The sequence below is a fragment of the Drosophila elegans genome, unplaced genomic scaffold (genome assembly GCF_018152505.1).
Source record: "Drosophila elegans isolate 14027-0461.03 unplaced genomic scaffold, ASM1815250v1 contig_208, whole genome shotgun sequence".
Lineage (NCBI taxonomy): Eukaryota > Metazoa > Arthropoda > Insecta > Diptera > Drosophilidae > Drosophila > Drosophila elegans.
The window spans coordinates 23,013,662-23,034,754 of record NW_024545578.1 but is presented as its reverse complement, the minus strand read 5'-3'; the positions used below and the strand labels follow the sequence as shown (position 1 = coordinate 23,034,754).

At 39.2% G+C, this 21,093-nt stretch overlaps 4 protein-coding genes across 6 annotated transcripts; 3 read left to right on the top strand and 1 right to left on the bottom strand.

Moving 5' to 3' along the window:
- Nucleotides 1–218: 218 nt before the first annotated feature.
- On the top strand, nt 219–3,023 carry LOC108136154 (angio-associated migratory cell protein). Its single transcript, XM_017257149.2, has 3 exons — nt 219–1,190; nt 1,581–1,788; nt 2,743–3,023. The coding sequence occupies exons 1-3, from the start codon at nt 323–325 to the stop codon at nt 2,954–2,956; spliced, it is 1,290 nt and encodes a 429-aa protein (XP_017112638.1). The 5' UTR covers nt 219–322; the 3' UTR covers nt 2,957–3,023.
- A 704-nt stretch (nt 3,024–3,727) lies between these two features.
- On the top strand, nt 3,728–11,587 carry LOC108136127 (Y+L amino acid transporter 2). Of its 3 annotated transcripts, none has more exons than XM_017257117.2 (5): nt 3,728–3,795; nt 6,545–7,201; nt 9,273–9,491; nt 9,568–10,163; nt 10,732–11,587. In XM_017257117.2, the coding sequence occupies exons 2-5, from the start codon at nt 6,904–6,906 to the stop codon at nt 11,116–11,118; spliced, it is 1,500 nt and encodes a 499-aa protein (XP_017112606.1). In that variant the 5' UTR covers nt 3,728–3,795; nt 6,545–6,903; the 3' UTR covers nt 11,119–11,587. The 3 variants fall into 3 exon arrangements, with proteins under 3 accessions (XP_017112606.1, XP_017112607.1, XP_017112604.1); XM_017257118.2 differs by lacking the exon at nt 3,728–3,795 and adding an exon at nt 3,853–3,871; XM_017257115.2 differs by lacking the exon at nt 3,728–3,795 and having other exon boundaries at nt 6,249–7,201.
- Nucleotides 11,588–12,601: 1,014 nt separating this feature from the next.
- LOC108136117 (zinc transporter foi) lies at nt 12,602–18,455 on the top strand. Its single transcript, XM_017257100.2, has 4 exons — nt 12,602–12,936; nt 14,894–15,182; nt 16,496–16,786; nt 16,842–18,455. Exons 1-4 carry the CDS (start codon nt 12,793–12,795, stop codon nt 17,876–17,878), a joined length of 1,761 nt encoding a protein of 586 aa, XP_017112589.1. The 5' UTR covers nt 12,602–12,792; the 3' UTR covers nt 17,879–18,455.
- Nucleotides 18,362–21,082, bottom strand: LOC108136118 (39S ribosomal protein L39, mitochondrial). The gene is made up of 5 exons (XM_017257101.2): nt 20,951–21,082; nt 20,032–20,347; nt 19,867–19,967; nt 18,599–19,041; nt 18,362–18,509 (listed from the first exon to the last, which is right to left on the bottom strand). The coding sequence occupies exons 1-5, from the start codon at nt 21,021–21,023 to the stop codon at nt 18,447–18,449; spliced, it is 996 nt and encodes a 331-aa protein (XP_017112590.1). The 5' UTR covers nt 21,024–21,082; the 3' UTR covers nt 18,362–18,446.
- Between the last annotated feature and the right edge of the window lie 11 nt (nt 21,083–21,093).

Genomic DNA, 21,093 nt, shown 5'->3' with positions numbered 1-21,093 from the left:
GGCTGGCACCAATGCATATTTACCGGTAATTAATAGTTACACAGTGGTTTTCCTTACGTTTTATTCTTATTAACAGTTAAAAAAAAACCTAAATTTCTATGACAATGTTCAAAGTATAAAAACCTATAATATAAATTTAGCATTCTTTATTTTTTTCATTTGCAATTACGTTTAGATGTAGTTCACATAATTAGGTAGATCCCAATTTGAACTAGTTCCCCTTGCTGATGTTGCCCATCCCTGGCTCTATCCCTACGCACGTGTGAAGCTGTTCGTTGTTATTTTTATTTTACCCGATTTTTGAGAAATAAAAAGGGAAGGAATGCGGGACAACACGCCGCCGCACCGTCCGGACTTCGAGGACGGAGAGGACGAGCTGCTGGAGATGATCGATCTGGAGGGGCAGCCGCTGGACGAGGATGACGACGACTTGGAGGAGGTGACACTGGAGCAACTGGAGGCCCGACTGGCCGGTGCCGGTGGCGGTGGCGACGACGACGACGACGAGGAGGAGGATGAGGAGGAGCTGCGCGACCGCGAGAGGATAGCCAACATCCGGGACGATGCTGAGATCACCTTCCGGCGGCACAAGGCGCCGGTATTCGCCTGCAGCCTGCATCCTTCGCACGACTGGGCGGTAACCGGCAGCGAGGACGACAGCGCCCTCGTGTGGGACACCGCCACGGGCGAGGTCCTCTTCGAGATCACCGAGCACAAGGACACCGTCACGGAAACGCACTTCAGCCACGATGGCCTTTACTTGGCCACCGGCGACCTGTCCGGCGAACTGTTCGCCTTCAAGGTCAGCGAACAGCGCGAGGAGCGACCGATCCTGGCCAAGGTGTGGGAGTACTCGATGAGTGACATGTCCTGGCTCTTCTGGCACCGGGCCGCCAATGTCCTGCTGGCGGGCAGCGACAGCGGCGAGGTCTTCGTGTGGCGCATCCCCAGCGGCGACTGCAAGATCCTGCCGGGACAGTCGTCGCGCTGCGAGTCCGGAGAGCTCAGTGGCGACGGCAAGAAGTTGTTCACCGCCTACATGAACGGATCCGTGAAGCTGTGGGACCTCAAGAGCTGTCAGGTGCTCATGGAGGTCAACGACCAGCATCCCATGGGATTCGGCGAGATCACGCACGCGGTGGTGGCCTGCGAGAGGGAATCTCCATTCTACATCTGCGCGGAGGCGTCAGGTAAGCCCCGATTCAACAAACATAAAAGCATTTTAATAGCCTATGAAGAAAACGCCATCCATTCACAGTTGCAATAATTTATAATGCGTAATTTAAGTTCCAATAACTTTAGATTTAGTTTACACTTTTGTATTTTGGTAATCGAATTCGATCTGGATATGGTCAATACTTAATTATCCAGAAATCTTGTTCTACCAAACTTCAATAGCAGATAACACGGTTCAATATGTTGATGAGGGTTAAATACTATTGTTTTCTGAGATCATATAAATGTTGTCATATTAAAACTCAGTTTGATCATTGCATTCATTAGATTTGTATTACCATTAATTGAGCCATTATTTACCCTTTAAAACGTAAAAACCGATTAATAAAACTCTTTCCTTTTAGGCAAAATGTTGTTTTGCACCAACAACGGACCTGTGAGCACGATTCAGTCGGAACACGGCATTGAGTGCCTGGCCTTCGCTCCTCCGGCGTCGGATCTCAAGCTCTTCGCCTGTGGCTCACTGGACGGCAGAATATCCATCTGGGACTACGGCAAGTCATCGCTCCGTACGATATGCGAGAACCCAGTGCCAAACGATGGTGTCATAAGGTATGCATGAACTAGCACTTAAACTTCAACTAAAATATTTTTTTTATATCAATCCATTAATACTTTTAAATTACCAGTACAAATAACATAATTCAAAAAGTGGTTCACAGCTTTGTTGAACCAAATTGCAAAAAACTTTTCAAAATAATAATGTTATAATGTAATTATTTTGTATTAATTCAAAGATTGTTTTGTTTCGGTGTAAACCTTTATTTATAACCGAAAAAAAAAAACCAAAAATGGAACAGCTTTTTTGAACCAAGTAAAAAAATTTAAAAAAAAAGTACTAAATTTAAAGTAAAGTATTACCATCTTTCAATTTAACATGAATTTTGATTACTTTTTAAATTCCACCAATTCTTTTGTTGTTTCTGGGCTTAGACCACCCAACTCCTATCTCAGTGCTATTTTTCGGTTATTTTGATTGTACATTTACATGTTTAAAACTTGAAGTTATAAATACGAAAAAACGTTATTATATAACATTCTCAATAGAAATAACCGATTAATGGCTTTAAAAAAGGAGTGGGGTGCCGACCAACCAATTGGTGGTATCTAAACCAAATCTTATCAAAATTCTGGTGGAATAGAAGGATGACTGAACTATATAATTCGATTTTTTTAATGAACATAAACCTTATCTAGGAGCTGAATATTACATAATTTTTAAGATTACAAATTTATAAAGTATTTCAAATATTTTGAAAAGTTTTTTAATTCCGTTTTTATAGACTGTTAAAGCTTTGGGTGGTGTTTGAATGAAATAAGCTATGAGCCACTGTATTATATTTTTAAACAACGATAACAGTATTTTTTAGTTTTAAATTATTTTGTGTAAACGCCCAACTTAAGCTTTTTGCACTGATGGAATACCTGGAATTATTTTATTTTATTTACTAATTTATTATTGGATTTCGTATCGGATAGTTTAACAATTTTGTACAATTTTTTCAGGATCAAGTGGCTGAGCGACCACACCATCCTGGCGGCCACTTCGCAGGGCAATCTGAATGCTTTTGACGCCCGTACGGGATCGTTGAAATTTACTCTGACGGGTCACTTCTATCACATCTACGAGTTCGTCTACAAGGCGCATGAAAATCTGCTTTTGACGGTGTCCGAGGACAACACGGCCAAGATATTCAAGGTGCCACCGCTGGGCGATTAGTTAGGATATAGAAATTTTGTACCGTGCTGTATATGTAAATAGTAAATACATATAAAAAAAAGTGTAATTTTTTGTTCATCTTGGCAGTCAGGTGCAATGAACCCACAAGTCGGTCCTTTTTCACTTGTTCTATATATACATACCAAATAATAGGGGGAGGCAAAAGCTGACTAAAGATAGAACAAACAAAGCGGATACAGTACGGGCTAAAAAAGTAGCACCGCCCAATTAACATTTTCTTTGTGTATCTTGTCAGTAATTTTTACGAACTGAAAGGAATAGGTAAATATGAAATGTAAACATGACAAAAATATAGGTGTAGAATTCGATTCAGAACAAAACTTATATTTCAGATATTATGGAACATTAAATTAACAAAAAAATTTAAAATTAAGTTTTCCTTGTAACTGAGCCAGCTTATTGCATATTATATAGATCAACTTACAAATTTGAATGATGTTTTGTGGCATGTCCAGGCAGTGCTATCATTTTGACCGCAGTTGCAAGTGAGAACTGAACTAAATGCATGCTAAAATGCAACTGCAACGAACTCTCTTTAATCCCTAGCTCTCTTAGAAAGTATGAACCATGCGTATTGGAGACCATTTCAAAAGAGACAAACACTTGTTTATGTTTTTGTTTGTCCGTTGCCGTTCACACACACAATCGCAAACAATTGTCTCTGAAAACGAAAACAATTCTTCGGATTTACATATTTATCTTGTTGCTGCATTATTATATTAAAGCTTTTTCGGAAGAGCGTGCCCGCGGATGGAAATCTCGGTTTCAGTCTGTTTCGGGTTATCGGTGCGAATGGGTTACGGTTTTTCCTCAAACGGGTAAAAACTTGACACGGATTAAATCGTAATTTCAAAGGCAAATCAAATGCCCAAAAATAAGTAGAATAAATATAATGTAAGCCCAGTGAATTTGAGACATTCTAACAAATAATAACCGAAGTCCGAATTAATGTTTTTCAACTTAAAAGTACCTACATTTATGTTACTCTTTGAATGGTGATCATAAAAACTCATGACTCGTGGCATGATATGATGGAAGCGACACCGAAATATTAACGAAAATTGCATATGGAAGTGATCCATCATATTTCTCCTTCCAAACGAATATATAATGTGTGGCGCGCCAAACTTAAAAATAAAAAACCAAAAGGGAAGGGTTAGACCTGAGTTCGAAGAATAAAATACCCTAAAGTATTAAGTGAAATCATATTTGATAATATTTGAAAGATTTCACGATACACTACTTATTTTATAAACTTTGTAAGAAAAAAATAAAGTGGTCTGGTTAAAAATATGATGTAGTCGATAAAGGCAAAAAAAATAGTTAAACAAAGAAAAAGGCGAATTAATGAAAAAAAACTTCAATACAAGTTTAACCGGACATGTTGAGCTAACTAACTTAAAAATCTGCCAGTATTTATTTAGTAAAACGAGTGTTAAAAAAAAGCATTTTTGCTAACCTCAGCCGATATCTACTATACCCTCCAGAGAGGCATAAAAACTGATATCCCGCAGCTACGAGGCGACAATAAAAGTCACACGAAATCACAGTTAATCAACCGCAAACGGGGGCTATGGACACTACGACACTATGACACTACGACACCACCACACCGGCAAACCACCAGCGCCCTGTGTGTGTCTTTTACAATTAGATTACCAGAGGAGCTCCACGGACCCAAAATGAACAGATCGCGCGAGGCGAGCTACTAAAATGTGTGGAGGCGCTACACTTGTTTTGTTTATTATTTGTAGTATTTTTTTATGGTGGGCGCGAGTGAGATGGGTAGCTAATCCATATAGTCAGTCGGGTACTAAAGGTTCACGATTCACAATTGAATTATCACAGTTTGAAATGTCAAATGCACGCGCCTGGGCGATGTCCCCCTTCCTTCCCATCAAACTATGTATGTACATTTCATGATAATTCACTCAAGTGTGTAACAAAAGTTCTATTAATATTTTCTCGCATTAATGAGTATAAAAGCATACAAAAGACCGCCAAATCTATTGGAGTAATCGGTGTCAAATGAACAACAAAAGGTGATGGAACAGAGAAGCCTTACTGGGAACTCTACGGATTACCATCACCTAAGAGATCATTACACTTCAATCATAAGTCCGTAAACTACTTTAGTTGCGGCTGGCTCATAAATCCGATCGTATTGGGTTTTATGAGCCGGCTGTAAAGTTAATTGACATTTGATTCACTGATATGTCGTAGCAGTTTTATAAACCGTATTAGATTAGCTCTAGCATGACTGTGGCTTCTTATCACACATTTCCTCTCACTCAAAATTTAAATTTTACCGGAAGTCAGCCACGTATTCAGTAGTAATTTTTACTTGGAATGACCTTTTTAAATTTATTAATTAAAAAAATTGTTTTGCAAGCTTTCAAATCTGGGAAAATCAAAAAAAGTGTTTTGAAGATTTTAAAAAATGTTATATAAAAATACAGCATAGATACAAATTAACTTCGAAAGTTCATCACTTTAAAAAATATTTTTTATTTACAAAACATTTTCTAAATTCACTTTGTTGCTTAATTATATAATATATGTACAACTGTCTATACCTAATAAAAACAATACAAGTTTTTTGCTTAATTTTTTTCCAAATCAATAATTATTAAAATTTAGTATTTGTCTTTAAATATTTGAATTTTTGAAATTTAGAAAACAATACCATATAATATATTCTGCCATTAGCCAGCCATTTACATTGTGACTTTTGTAGATCACTCGTTTGCATTAATAGTTTGCGGCAAGTTTCCCTTGCAATATTTGCCCCCAATGCCTATAAATCAGGTACAATTATAGATCCCTACAAATCATTTAGCTAATATCTTTTGGCACCTGGCATACCCACTGCCTGAACAACAACTGACAACAAAGTGGCTAGAAGATTATGGCCAAAAATCATCATTCCGTTTATGACCAACGTAAAGGTCAATGACTAAGACGGAAGAGAATGCAGCTTAAGAGACATTGTGGGGAGTTTCTCTTAGGCGAATACACGTGCTTTATTTTTGGCACTCAAACTTCGTCTAGCGAAATGTTTGCGGTTCTTGCATCATGCGTTTGATAAACGCAGCCGGTAGGCGGATGAATGCCTCCGTGGAAAGTGCTGGCTCCTTTTACAGGTAACAGGTAAGACGTTTATGGCCCAATGGCCGAAAAGAGCGCGAGAGAGCAGCTGCTGCTCGTTAAAGTTAAAGACCACCTAAAACAAAAAACGGAAAGCAGAAGCAGAAGCAGAAAAAAAAAGGCAATGCAAAGCCCAAGTTGAAGCGGCAGCGCAGCCGGCGCAGAGCGGCAGAAATCGCTCATAAAGGGGGGTAACATTTATATTCCAAACTTAGTTTGAACTCAGAGCGTGCGGCGAGCGGTCTAACCGGCATTTGTAGTTTTTTTCGGTTCGGTTCGGTTTGCTTCAATTCGATTCGTTTCTAAGGCAGACGACACAGACACCTTTTTCGGTTTCCTCGAATTGACGAAAGATGCAAGGGAACATAATGGAACCACGTGTGTGTTAATATAGCCTATCTGTTTTACAATATACTACAGCCCCATGCGACAAATGTGTCTGTGTTTGTGTGTACTGAAGAGCACTGTAAAAGTTGAAGAGCCGAACAAAACAGAACTGAAAACGGAAAACAACAGAGAAAACCATGTGGACTGAAACGAACTGAACTGTTTTCGAAGCTCCACATCACCACAAAGAGTGCGCTGATAAAAAACAAAAAAAAAAAAAAAAAAAAAAAAAAAACGCGAGAAAATTACAAGAAAACCCCGATAAAAGCAATGGACTTATGTACATAGAAACCAACCACAGTAAATCGGAAAAGTTACCTTAAACAAAAATTATAAATCATAAAGGGTTTTTTTTGCTTGCCCATACAACTCATCACATATATCCTGAAAAAATGGCGCGCGTTCAGGCCAGCGACACATTGATTCCCCGCCAGGTGTTCGAGGTTCCTCCGGCGGAACCGAACAACTCCACGGCGGACAGCGGCAGCCAGGGCTCCGGGGTGAGGATGAAGAAACAGATCGGCCTGCTCGACGGAGTGGCTATCATCGTGGGCGTGATCGTGGGCTCCGGCATCTTCGTCAGCCCCAAAGGAGTGCTCATGTACTCCGGCTCCATCGGACAGTCCCTCATCGTCTGGGTCCTCTGCGGCGTGCTCAGCATGGTGGGAGCCCTATGCTACGCGGAACTGGGTGAGTAACCGCCTGTGGAGAGGCTTGTCGCCACCTATTCGATAACAAGCACCCACGCCCAGTCAACAATGTTGTGCGGTGCTGGCAGTTATTGCTTCTGGCTGATGACAGCACTCCATGGGTCAGCATATGGCACATGGCAGTGGAAGGGCGGGAGTGGGGGAGTGGGGGGAGGTTGTTTACATAGGTGTAAGACAAGCACCTGTTGTGGCAAGCACAGCACAATCGACAAACTGGAGCAAGAGCTCTTCTCGCTGATAATGCAAAAGAAAATGCTTCAGTCAGGGAAATCTGCTTATGAGGTTAAGGCCACAGATTATACGCAAATCTAGTAATGCACAAAAAAATATTTACTGGTTGTACGTTTACAGATCTTTTTGCTTAGCAAATATATTTACGATTTTAAACTATAAATAACTACTTTCCTATAACCATTTGCAATGTCCTAACTTACATAATTACACATTTAACAACTAAAGATTTGTAGCCACTCTAAGTGAATTCTAAGTTCTTATAAAATAAAGTACTTACATAATATAATATTTACAAACCTTGTATTAAAATTTAAAAAAAAATACATTTTTTTTTTGCAATAACAGCCTTAATTAATTAGTTTATGAACTGTTAATATAAGCAATTTAAATGTCTCTCTTTAAAAAAATGATTTAAGAGATCGTTCTTTTTGAGTTTGAACTGTTAGAAGAAAAGTTGAAGCGACATGTGGTACTTAAAAATTCTATAAATAAACAGCAAGCATTTCGTTGGCATCTTGAATTAAACATTTAGAGGGGAGACAGGAATGTTCAGATTAGTTCCAATTTAAACGAATAAGGTCCAAAGAAACAAAAACGGAAATTCACTATGACCTTTGACGTAGCTCTCCCGCTGAGAGAATCTGTTGAGATAATCTACTCCAACCAATTAACATGGAGACACATTGGCATGGAAACTAGATCGGACCCATCAAGATGCCCTCTTCAAGGGGCAAATCAGTTCCATTTACCCCAACAAAATGATTAATAAAATTAAAAAGAAAAATGTGAACACAAAATGAGCCAGCAAAAAAACTTTCAATTATCAAAAAATTAATTTTTAAAAATATTTCGACGGCACTAGAAATGAATCGGAAATTATCTAATATTTCATAAGGAAATTATCATACAAGTTAAACCTTTTTTTCAACCCCTATTTTTCCAAGAAATCATAAATTTACCTTTCCAAGATCAGCGAATATATTGAGTAATTGAATTTTTCTCTTTAAAACCCTAAATTAACCCTTAACAGATTTAACAAATTTAAGAGAGCCAATACGTCTGACTGTTTTTTCTCTTTTTTTACGTCATCTTCACTTATGTATTCTTTATCATTGAGAACACGTTTTCTATAAACCTGGCAGATACAAACTTCCATTAATTTTTTTCGGCAGACGCAAATTAGCTTTTATTTTGAGTTTACCTTGAGTGCTTGGGTCCAAAAAAAAGAGTTGAAATGATAAAAAGAAGGTAAATAACCAAATACTTGCGCCTTATCACAAATAATTAATTTTCAAACAAATTTATTAGATCCTATGTACATAGTTGTCTTGTTCGCCAAAGCAGCGGCTTTAAACGACTTAAATTACCTGATTCTGAAAAGTTAGCACCTTAGATGATAAATGGCTTGAAAAGATTTATTGACATATTAAATAGTTAACATATTCTACTTTAAATGTACATCATGATCACTAATTTTTTGAACAGCCCTCGTAAGGTAGACAAATATTTCTAAGCATTAGCGGAACTATGTCGCGCTTATCAGTTTGTCAATGTTTGCACCTTATGAAGGAAAACTCTCTTAAAATATGGTTCTCTTCTAAAGCTCTTCATATGCATTATGATAAAGTTAATAAGCAAATATTATTCTTAACAAAAAGTAGATACATACTTGTGCCAGGATTAATAATATTTACAAAAGGTATTAAAAAAAATTTAATATTAATAAATATTAATTATTATATAAAAAAATACATTTTAAATCAATCAGATTAACACCTTTTAAATAGTTTACTAAACTAATCTATAATTTTTTGCAGGCACGATGATACCCAAGTCGGGCGGAGATTACGCCTATATAGGCACTGCATTTGGCCCCCTGCCTGCGTTTCTTTATCTATGGGTGGCCCTGCTGATTCTGGTGCCCACGGGTAACGCCATCACGGCACTGACCTTCGCCCAGTATCTGCTGAAACCTTTCTGGCCCTCCTGCGAGGCGCCCATCGAAGCGGTGCAGCTGCTGGCGGCTGCCATGATATGTAAGATCCGCTGATAGGCGCGATTAATCAGTTGTGTTACTACGGCTCCGACTAATTGCTTGCCCTCTGACCTTAGGTGTGCTGACGCTTATCAACTGCTACAACGTTAAGTGGGTGACACGTGTGACGGACATCTTCACGGGCACCAAGGTGGTGGCTCTGCTGGTGATTGTCGGCGCCGGAGTCTGGTGGCTGTTGAATGGCAACACGGAGCACTGGGAGCAGCCGTTCGCTGGAGGCGTTAAGGACGCCGGCTTCATAGCTCTGGCCTTCTATAGCGGCCTCTTTTCGTACTCCGGATGGAACTATCTGAACTTCGTTACCGAGGAGCTCAAGGATCCGTACCGCAATCTTCCAAAGGCCATTTGCATCTCCATGCCGGTGGTCACCATCATCTATATGATCACGAACATTGCATACTTTTCGGTGCTCTCTCCGGACGAGATTCTATCGTCGGATGCAGTGGCCGTCACCTTTGGCGACAAGATGCTGGGCTTTCTGTCCTGGATAATGCCATTCGCGGTGGCCTGCTCCACTTTCGGATCCCTTAATGGAGCCATCTTCGCCTCCTCGCGACTCTTCTTCGTGGGTGCCAGAAATGGTCACCTGCCAGCAGCCATTTCGCTGATCAACGTCAATTGCCTGACGCCTGTGCCGTCGCTGATATTCCTGGTGAGCTATAAGTAAATCCTACAATCAGGAACAGTCCAAAGCCTGGAGCTATAAGTAAATCCTACAATCAGGAACAATCCGAAGCTGGAAAAAATAGGCTACGTGATCAGGAAACTAAAAGGCTTTCACTATGATTTATCAAATTCGGTTTCTTCCGTTTTGTTCCCCTCTCATTTGAGTGAAGCTTAATTTAATATAAAAACATTTTTACGATATCTTAAAAGTATAAATATTCCCTGTAATGTAATTTCTTTGAACATAAAGTGCAACTCGGCATAACACTCAAGGGTAAACTGAATTAAATCGATTAATTAATCTATCAAAATTGTATTTACACATTCAATAAAAAATACCACAAATTTATATATACATATACAACTACTAGAATTAAAAACATTTTATAAAATTGCTTATTTTTTGCTCTTGCAAGTGGTAAAAATTAACGGATTTAATTTAGAATATCAGGTTTTATTTTTATAAGATAAATTAATTTAAAATGTTCAGCCAGCGAACACTTAAGAACTATACTTTATGTTCTTTTAATAATCGTTACTTTTCTCTTTCTCAGGGCGTACTTACCCTGCTGCTGCTGTTTATCAAGGACACCTATGTCCTGATCAACTACGTCAGCTACGTGGAGGCGCTGTTTACACTGATCTCGGTATCCGGACTACTGTGGCTGCGCTACAAGCAGCCCAAGACGGAGCGACCCATCAGAGTCAGTTTGGCACTGCCCATAATTTATCTGATCGTCTGCTTGTTCCTGGTGATCTCCTCGTGCTCGCAGTCGCCTTACGAAGTGGGAATTGGCACGATCATCATACTGTCTGGTATTCCTGTCTACTATCTGACCATTCACAATCCAGTTAAATGGCTGGCGGACACTTCGCAGACCATCAACCTGTGGTGCTCCAAGTTCTTCATCTGTATGCCAAACCAGGAGAAGTTCGACTAGGATTGGAGGACTCTGCGATTTAGTTGGGGGAGTGCCTTTTGTAGATGTATGGATTAACACAGCTATCGAAGGAAATATCTTGTAGTTAGCCTAAGTCTCAGTTTACGAATAAGATAGTTAGCTACGCGAAATTTGGAAACCTACGCACAACATTACAAAAGTGTTATTGTAAATAACTCAAATGCATTCTGGTGGGGAAGTCCCCTGCTCAATTTATTATTATGATTATTTGCTAATATTATTACTATTGTATATTTCACCCAAAAAAATAGTTCCTCGTCAAAAGCAGAAATTGAGACACACGAAGCATGTCTATCATACAAAATGCGAACCAATTTTTATATATTATACAAGTAATTAAGAGCTTATTTAGTAATTAATAATTATTATTGAGCATATATTGCGACATGTATAAAATCGAATTTGTTTTGTATAAGAAAGTTAATAATAAAACAATATTATCTTAAAATCAAAAATTGGTCTTAAATGGTCTTTGGCTTTTAAAGAGAAAGTTAATTACACCAGTGTCATCATTAATTGAAGGGAAAAATTAATTACAACCTGATACCGATTTTCAACTAGTTAAACTTACAATAGTACAATCAAGTTTTAAACGAATTTTTGGTAGAAGTAAAAAATTTAAAATTTAAAATACCTATTCCTCAATTCCTTAAAGTACATATTCCTATACCTATTGTACCTATATTTAGATTTTATCGGGAACTTGTGTTCATTTGAGCCGATGTGGTTTCTGTGTCACAACATATATTATCTTCTATTAGAGTTGTTTCGAAAACTGTTTAATGTTAATTCTAAAATCCTCTCTCATTCGATTGATCAGCAGGGACCCCAAGAAAACTCCAAACAGGAAACGCTTTTGTTTGAAGGATGAGATGAGATATTTGTGGTCGAGTATTTCGCACGAGGTGTTTGCCGACCATCAGCAATGAATGAACAACATTCGGCTAGTCTGGTACAAACTACAAAGTTATAAACGAAGTTAAATTTTAACACATTTAAGCGTCAAGAATACACAAAATTCCGAGAAATACAAAGAAAACATTTACTAAAGCTTACTTAACTAGCAATTAAAAACAAGCAAATATGATAAGGCACTGCCCGTGGTACAATTCAAATAAAGGCCCGAAAATGTCGCCTCTACGTGGAATATAGTCTACGACAGTAAAAAAAAATTAACTTACATTTAAATGATAAAATATAATAAATAAAATTTGTATGCAGTTAATTATATGCCAGATTTTAAGCGATAGCACGTTTTAGACGTAGTAACGGCCAGACGATTGAAACCGTTTTAGTTGTCAAATTTAGTGGCCCAGCGAAAGCTTTTCCAAAGCTTAGCCCGAATGGCAGTTAAGTTTGCAGCGAGTGCGCAGAGTGATGAGAAGCCCCGAGAGAGAGAGAGGGAGAAAGGAGAACCCGCCACTCGCCGAAAGTCGTATAAAAACGTTGCGTGGGCGAAACTGTCATTTCAAAAGACCGTTGAACGGATCGGTAGCTGGCCGCAGCGGTACGGATCGCACGCGTCTGTGAAAACTCGAGAAAATCCCGCCGAAGCGCCGTGAAATGCCGAGCGTCCAGTAGAGCGCGAGTTCGTTAAAAAAAAAAAATAATACAATAACAACAATTTACCACTCGAGTGTTCAGTTCATTAAGATGGCCGAAAAGCAGGTGCTGGTCTTAACCCTCCTGTGCCTGGGTTCGCTTTTTTTCGGAACCGTACGGACTTCCACAGAATATAATCGCTACCTGGCCCAGATATTCCAAAAATACGGCAACGGCGGGACAATCAACTTTGAGGTAATAACCAATAAACCATCGAACTAGCCTTGTAAACACACACAAGAGTAATTTGAGCACAGGTAAACAGGGGTAAACAAAGTCGGACACGGACAAAGCTTTTGCGGTTAATGTTATGGCAAAAAATTAGTGAGTTTGTGTCTTTTTTTATTTTTTTTATTTTGGGACAGCAACAAAAACAAAGGGAGTTGGGGGGAAAGGGGTTTATATAAATTAGAGTTCATCAAATATTTGGTCATTGTGAAAGCCAAGCAGTTATATTCTGGCCAAGTTGGCAAACAGGCAAACAAAACACTCTCGACAGTTATAAACTCGCGTCACTCTTAAAAGGTTGTAATCTTTATAATACGCGGAGCCATTTTATAAAACGGTGGGGGCGCTGAGGAGCAGTCGTCGTCTCGTTGGCAATGTATGATACAAAACGTAGACTTTATTGCGGGCATTATCATAAATTTAATCAAAATCCAGACAAACGAACAACACACAGTGTGATATATAGTGCGAGACTTGAGCATCCACACGAGTGTCGTAGTAGCGTCCAACATCCTCCGTTATCCAAATCAGAGATTAGGAAATTACCCCGATAAGACTGTTTTGTTTCCTCTAATGAGGATGAGGGATAGCTGACGAAATAGAAGACCAGCCATCTACAATGACTTTCGCAAACCGATCGTTATGCTTATGGACTCCAAAGTTATGGACAGACCGCCCGAGTCCATACAATCCGAGCCAATTGACATTACTCATGCGTATAGTCTACGCAATACGCTCTGTCCATTTAAATGGCACGTTACTAAAGTGTTTCTACTTTTTACGCACTCTGCATGCTAACATTAAAGGTCCCCACCCCCCTGGCCACCCACTACATTTTCTATTATCATTCTAATATTCCAATTTCGATTACATAGTATACTTGGCACACAAACAAATATTCGCTGAATGAAAGTAAAACTGCCATTTGGTGGCTTCATGAGCTCCATAATAAATACGTTTTTATTTTTCGGTTTTTTATGCCAGCGCGTGTTTGGCTTAATGTTTGTTGATATGCAAATTCTGAAGTCCTGATCTTGGTTAAGAAATTCTTTGGAGCCACTCATCGTTCACCTGACACACGCCCCAATCCCCGGCGACAGGTAGCTGTCAAGGCAATTAGATGAATTTCCCCCCACCCACAAGCCTCCTCCCACTTTTCCGACAGCAAAAATGCGGCAGACAACAGATATAACAATAGACAAATGAATTCAGATGTAAATATAATTGCCTGGCACGTTGACAAGTAAATCAAGTAATTAACTGTGATAGATCGGAGCCAATGCAAATACACACTTTGACAAATTAGCGTAAAGTTTGCAAGTGCGATTTGTGGGCGGGAAAATTTATGAAGTACAAATTTATTCTACAAACAAATTGGCTTGTTTTTAACGGAGATTTTAGGGCGGTCACTTAATCGAAACAGCTGACAGTTGTTTTGTTCTCATATATCTAGTAATTCTAAAAATAATGTTTTAAATAGGCTTTAAAAGTTCAAGGTTGATCTTAATATTAAATATGAATAGTTGAGGGAAATAACACATTCCAAGTCCTCTCTGAGTCATAAACATTTTCCGAACTTTGGAAAAAAATCGATAATTTCAGGAACATTTTATTTTAATTTAATTTAGAATTAGTTAAAGTCTAATCATTTGTTCGCTTAAATCTTGTAAAACCTATTAAATATTGTATTATCTGTAGAACAAAATCGTAGGCCTCTAATAAATTACAGAAATTAACAGTTTATCTTATCTTTTAAAAATTCGCTGGTGTTTATGTTTAGCAAGTGCCACCTGTTTGTACTCAAGCACTATATTTATAAGAATGCAATCTTAATATTTTAATGCTTAACATTTTTAGTTTGTGCTTCGCTATTACCATTTATTATATTTAATTTAATTTACAAATGTTGTAAATCAATTTCCAGGGTCTTGAGCATTTGATGTTCAGCTTGAACTTGGGTCAAATCCAATTTGACCCCTCACACACGATCGATCAGCATCGACCCAAAGGATACTCCGACGGGACAGCTCACAGGATCAATGTCAGTAGTTACTTTGAGCCAGTGCGAGGCTTGAACACCAACGATGAGGAAGCTCTGGAGGTGCAAATCTCAACGCCTTCTGGTAATCTCTCAAGGTCAGAGACTGCCCCAGAGGTGCCGGAATTCCTGGAAATGCATGACCCCAAGCACAGACATCCAAGGGAGAGCTCTGGTGAGTAGTGTAGCCGTGTTGTGTTTGTTTCACAACTGCCCCAGGGCTATCTTTATGGTGGGGATTTCGCACTTCACTTCTAGCAGGCTGTTTGCCGACCATCAGCAATGACTGATAATACTTCAGATAGGATAGTGCAGACAACAAAGTCGTAAACAGTAGGCTAGATTTTCTCACATTTAGCTCGCGTCCCATGAATCCACAAAAGCCGAGAGATTGAAAGAATACTCGAATTGAAGCTTACTTGACTAGCAATTATAAACAAGCAAATAGGATAAAGAACCACCTGTGACACAATACAAATTGAGGCCGGGTAAATGTCGCATCAGAATGAAAGTACGTGTATATATAGATGAAGCCGGGGCCTCGACTCTTTCCATCAATTGGCCGATTTCCAAGTGCAAGGCGACCGGCGACCGGCGACTGCGGTCTATCATCAATTCAATTATGCCATCCCATCCTCCCATCTCATTTGGTTGATAGGAAGTTCCGTCTGTGATCGTGGCCTTGTCGCATAAATTATCAGATATACATATACATACGTATTCAAATTATCAGATGCGTATATCTCTCTCCTTTTGGGCAGTAAATGTAGCCGTAAATCAGCAGGTAGGAAAGATCATTGTCAGCAGGCGGCGAAAACAGGGCAATAACAAGATTAACGAACGCATTATGGATGCGGAAATCCAAAACAAAACAACAATTGAAACAGCTACAGATGCAGATACAGAACGAGAAACAAACAGGCCTCAATCGCTTCGTTTGTTATTTTTGTTGGTTAGGCTTTACAGTTAATTGAAGTGCACACAGTCATTACAACGTTGTCCCATATAAATTTAACACTAAACCGGCGACTAAATGAATGGCAAGTTCGCACATGCGAATTGGATAACAATCAACCGATGAGAAAGCAACGCGTCGGGATCGGAGAAATGTAATTGTTGGGATTTCCACAGAAAAACAGTGACAAAGCTTGAGAAGTAAACATGATTTCTTAGGGAAAGTGAAAATTCTCCATGCCTAGCTCTATAAATAAAACACTTAATAGTCTTGAAATAGAACTAAAAGGTTACATACCATACACTTAAAGAAGCTCTAAATTTTACATCTTTGGTCATGATTTAAATTCAAATTACAAGTGATATTTGTTAAGATTTAACATTATATTATTACAGTGCATACTGGGGTTTCACTAGGAAATGATTATAAACACAAACATATAAATCGTAATCAGATCCGAAATTGTATTATTTTTTTTTCGGTCTAAATTCGATTGAAAAAAAAGCTTAACAAATGATGTTTCCCCATTTCAGAACCTGTGGCCGCTTGTTTATCCCCAAAATCTCTGCTTTCTCTGCTCGTGGACCACAATGATCTCCACAAAAACATTGCCTACACAAAATTGATCAGGAAGGATGGTTCTACTGATTCCATGCACAACTCGGAGGAGGAGTACAATGAGTTCATCAACTCGGTGAGGATAACACCGAGAGCCTTTATGAAACTATGTCCAGCCTTACTGGCTCAAATCGACAATGGAGTTTGCAAGCAACCAGCTCCACAATTGGAAAATCTCCACGATAAGAACCAAAAGATTTGGTACGGTAAGTGTCACAAATTATATTCGTGGTTACAAAATAACTTACAGATCTTTTTCAGCATGGATTTATGCCAGCATCTCCATGCTGATTCTCTCTGCGTGCGGTTTGCTGGGCATTCTGCTGGTTCCTCTGATGAAGACAGCCGCCTACCAGGAAGTCCTCAAGTTTCTGGTGTCCATTGCCGTGGGCACTTTAGCCGGCGATGCCCTGATGCACTTGCTCCCCCATGCTCTCTTCAAGGAGGAGAAACACGAGGTGGAGGTGACTGGCGTTAATCCCCTGGAATCGGATCACAAACATAGCAACGAGGCTGCCCTGCTCTGTGGTTGCTCCTTCTTGGCGGCCCTCTTCATGTATATGCTGGAGAATCTGATACCTTTGCTGAAGGGAGGCAAACCAGGTCACGGACATAGCCACGGACATGGTCATAGCCATGGTCACGGTCACGGTCACGGTCACGGTCACGGTCACGGTCACGGCCATAGTCACAGTCAAGCGGAGAAGCCAGCTTCACAGGATGGTCCTGATTTTCCAGCTCCTCGAGAACTTAATGTAATGCTGCAGGAGGCCAAGTTGGATGAGAAGACCCCCGATCGTCCACTCACCCCAGTTGCCTTTATGGTTATCATCGGCGATGGGTTGCACAATCTCACGGATGGCCTGGCCATTGGTGCAGCTTTTGCCAGCGATCCGGTCACTGGATTTGCCACCGCCTTTGCAGTCCTCTGCCACGAACTGCCGCATGAGCTAGGTGATTTCGCTCTGCTCCTCCAAACTGGTGTGTCCATGCGGAGAGCCGTTTACATGAACATTGTGAGCTCCGTTCTCAGCTTTGTGGGCATGTCCGTGGGTCTTTTCATTGCCGGAATCGGCGATGATATGACCCAATGGATTTATGCAGCTACGGCTGGTTCCTTCCTTTACATCGCCTTTGCCGATCTGGTGCCCACAATGAGTGTGGCCCACAATCCGGAGATGGCCAAAGATCCCAAAGGTATTATTATACAAATCATTGGTATCCTCCTGGGTGGACTGATAATGTTGGTAATTGCCCTGAAAGAGCACGATTTGGAGGGTCTGTTCAAGAGCTTTTAAAAACTGTTGGGAATCTCAAGCAGATACAAGTGTTGTTTCCGTTTTCTTATTGTAGATATTAGCATATAAGCCTGTTTCCTCGAAATCTCCGATTCTATGCCTTCTCTCAAGCATGCCTTAAATGTTAAAGATGAAATCGTTACCAAATGTTAAAGTCTGTGGCCACAAAGTGTAAACTTGATTTAAACAGCACTTTCCCTAGTGTTATAGAAATCTCTAGATTTTAAAATATGTTGTTAGGGTGTTTTAAAGACCAAATTAAAATAGAGAACTGCTTTTGCCCAAGTAAGATAAAACTTTAAAGGAAAAAAATCAATTTTTAAAATGACCACAAGTGTTCCATAGAATAAATTCATTTTACTTTTGAACGCTGAATTCATTACTTTAAAAGTAAAATTTTCCTGAAATGTATTCCCCAAAATAATTTAAGAAGTGAAAATTGTAAAAAATCCAATATTTGTTATAAAATACTTTTTAAAAAGGTTTATGTTTTTGTAACAAACAATGACGCTCTTTATTGATTTACCTTTAAACACTTATTGTATAGTTCTAAATATTAAAGAACGTTTTAAGATAATTGCAGTTGTTGTTGTTGTTCCTCAAAAGGTTCGTTGGGCAGACGTGCGGGGCTCTTAAATAAAATACAAAATATTGCTTAAAAACTGTCACAGAAATGCTTAATTTGAAACTTAAAACTTTTGAGTCAAAAGGAATACTCACAGGTTTCTTCGATCGCTCCTCCAGTATGCCAAAAGCCACGTGGTTCAGCTGGAAGCCAGCGGGCAGAGCTACACCCTGAATGCGATAGAAGGCACTTGCTGGGCCTTCCTCTGCAACTTTGAGGGCCGCCGAGATGGTGCATTTGCCGAGGAAGCCAGTGGAGCCAACCATCGGACCACGTGAGATGTCAATGTGATCACCCATTCGATATAAGGTCACTCTTCCTTGGGTCTGCTGTGCAATGCTGGGTAACTGCTCGCTCTTGTACTTGGAATCCTTGAACATCTCCTGAGCGAGATCCTGCTGCACGTCCAAGCGCTCTATGCGCAGATCCTGTGCGGCCAGTTTAACCATCTCCGCCGAAATGGCGCGCATCTCCTCCTTCGAGGGCTGCCATGTCTGGGTCTGCAGCACAATATCATGGACAAAGCTGCCCGATTTAACTATGATAGGAACAAGAAAAAAGATTAATTTAAGTACTACAGCTTATTCGTACATAAATTTTTTATATGAATGTGTTAAGTACATTTTAGCAAAGAGTATTATAATTTCAGTAAAAAGTTTTGCAACGCAGTGAAGCACTATATATACATATATTCTTGAGCAGCATCACTAGGACAATTGATCTTTTCGTTTATACTCAATCCTAATATTTAAAGGTATCTGAATGAAACTTGCCAAGAAATCTCTTCTCTATTGCAGTTAATATGTGACTCGGGCGACTTTTACGAATTCAGAACTTCGATTTTAATATGACAAAATTTAAATTATTCTTTAAACTTTTGTTCATTAAAGCTTTAATACAAAAACACTCGCCTTGTTGTTAAAATGTATTTTACTTAGATAGAGTTCAAAATATGGTGTGTAAAGGTATTATGAAAATTAAAAATATATCAATAATCTTTGAAAGCAGACTAAAAACACAAATCCAAAAGTAACACAGTAAAAGCTTTTCAACTAATATTTAAGTTAAAGTATCACTTGAACTAAATTCCAGCTCTGAGTGTTTAGTTGTAATTAGGAATTTAAATTTATTATTTGATTACTTAACCACTTTTCTCTTAAAAACTGGGAAGTGATGGAAAGTTTACAATTCTGAATTAAAAAAATATGCAGAAAAATCCTTTCAGAATCAATGACGATTAGTCTTGTCTTTTTTTTTTTGTGTACCAGTGTTTTCAAATCTCTCCAAAAATATTCTGAGGTGCTTCATCAGTGCTTCTCCTGAACTACTCATAAAGCTTATAAATCTTTATATTTTTACTTACTGTTGGGTCCAGGGAAGCTATGCAGCTGCAGATTGGCTTCCGGTTTAAAAGCCCGGTTTAGGGCGGCTCCCAACATGAAACTGCAAGTGCGCCAAAACGCTCTGCAAGAAAGGTATTGGAGTTAGAATAATATACACTTATGACAAAGTAAGGCAGCACACCCACTTGTTGACCACGTGCGGCTCGGAAACATGGAAGTTGAGCAGCTGCAGGGTGCAGGATTCCTGCAAGGGTCTGTGCATATCCCAGGGCACACTGCCGTCAATCAGGGCCAGCGCCGAGCGCTTGCAGTGTCCCTCACTCAGGTGCTGGGCACAATTGAAGGGCGTGGAGATGTTGCTGTTCATCACCAGAGTGACATCTTCGGGAAGTCCGAGATACCGAACCTCGATCTTATCAATACGGCCCACTGCATCTCTTTGACGGCGCTGCTCCTGGTTGAACAAGTCGTTCCGCTTGGCTATCGAAGCGCTGAAGTTGGCTGTAAATAAATTGGAAATTTTTCTAAATTTGTTCGTGGTTTGATAAAAGTAAAAATAATTCGGTAAATGTTGGACACAGAAAATAAAAAGATAATTATTATTAGCAACTATAAATAATAAGCCATTACTACATATCGATTGGTTTTTAAATTATTTTTTCTATGGTTCCTATGGGAGCAATATTATAGTCTTCCGATGTACCGAACATTAAAGAAATTGTAATGTTTCGTTTTCTTTTTTTTTTGTTTAGGTATGTTTTTACTCTTAATTTAAAACAAGTCCTAAATAAATTTACCACTGTGAATATAAATCTTAAATATCTCTTTAAGTTTTTTAAATTTTAATTGCTTTTGAAGTTAAAAAATGAACTAATAAAATAATTTAATCCACTCTGTATATGGGCTTTGATTTATATGTTCCTGATTTCAAAAGATATTTAAATAATAAAATTTATATTGAAATCTAGCTATCTAGCAACAAGACACCGCCAAGCATGCCATCACTGGCTTAGCGCTCCACTAAACGTGAGGAACCACCGGCATTATGTAAACCACTTCATCGGCCTTTGATCAATAAAAGGACTTCTAAATAGCGTTACTTACTCTTGGTTCTGTATTGTTGGAGCTGCCGAAGGGCGCACCAGCTCGTTTTATGTAATTTTGTGGCCGCAGACATGGTAATTTACCAAAATACTTTCCAGGGATGCGATGGCAAAACGATAGAGATGGCACAACGGCAGTGGCCC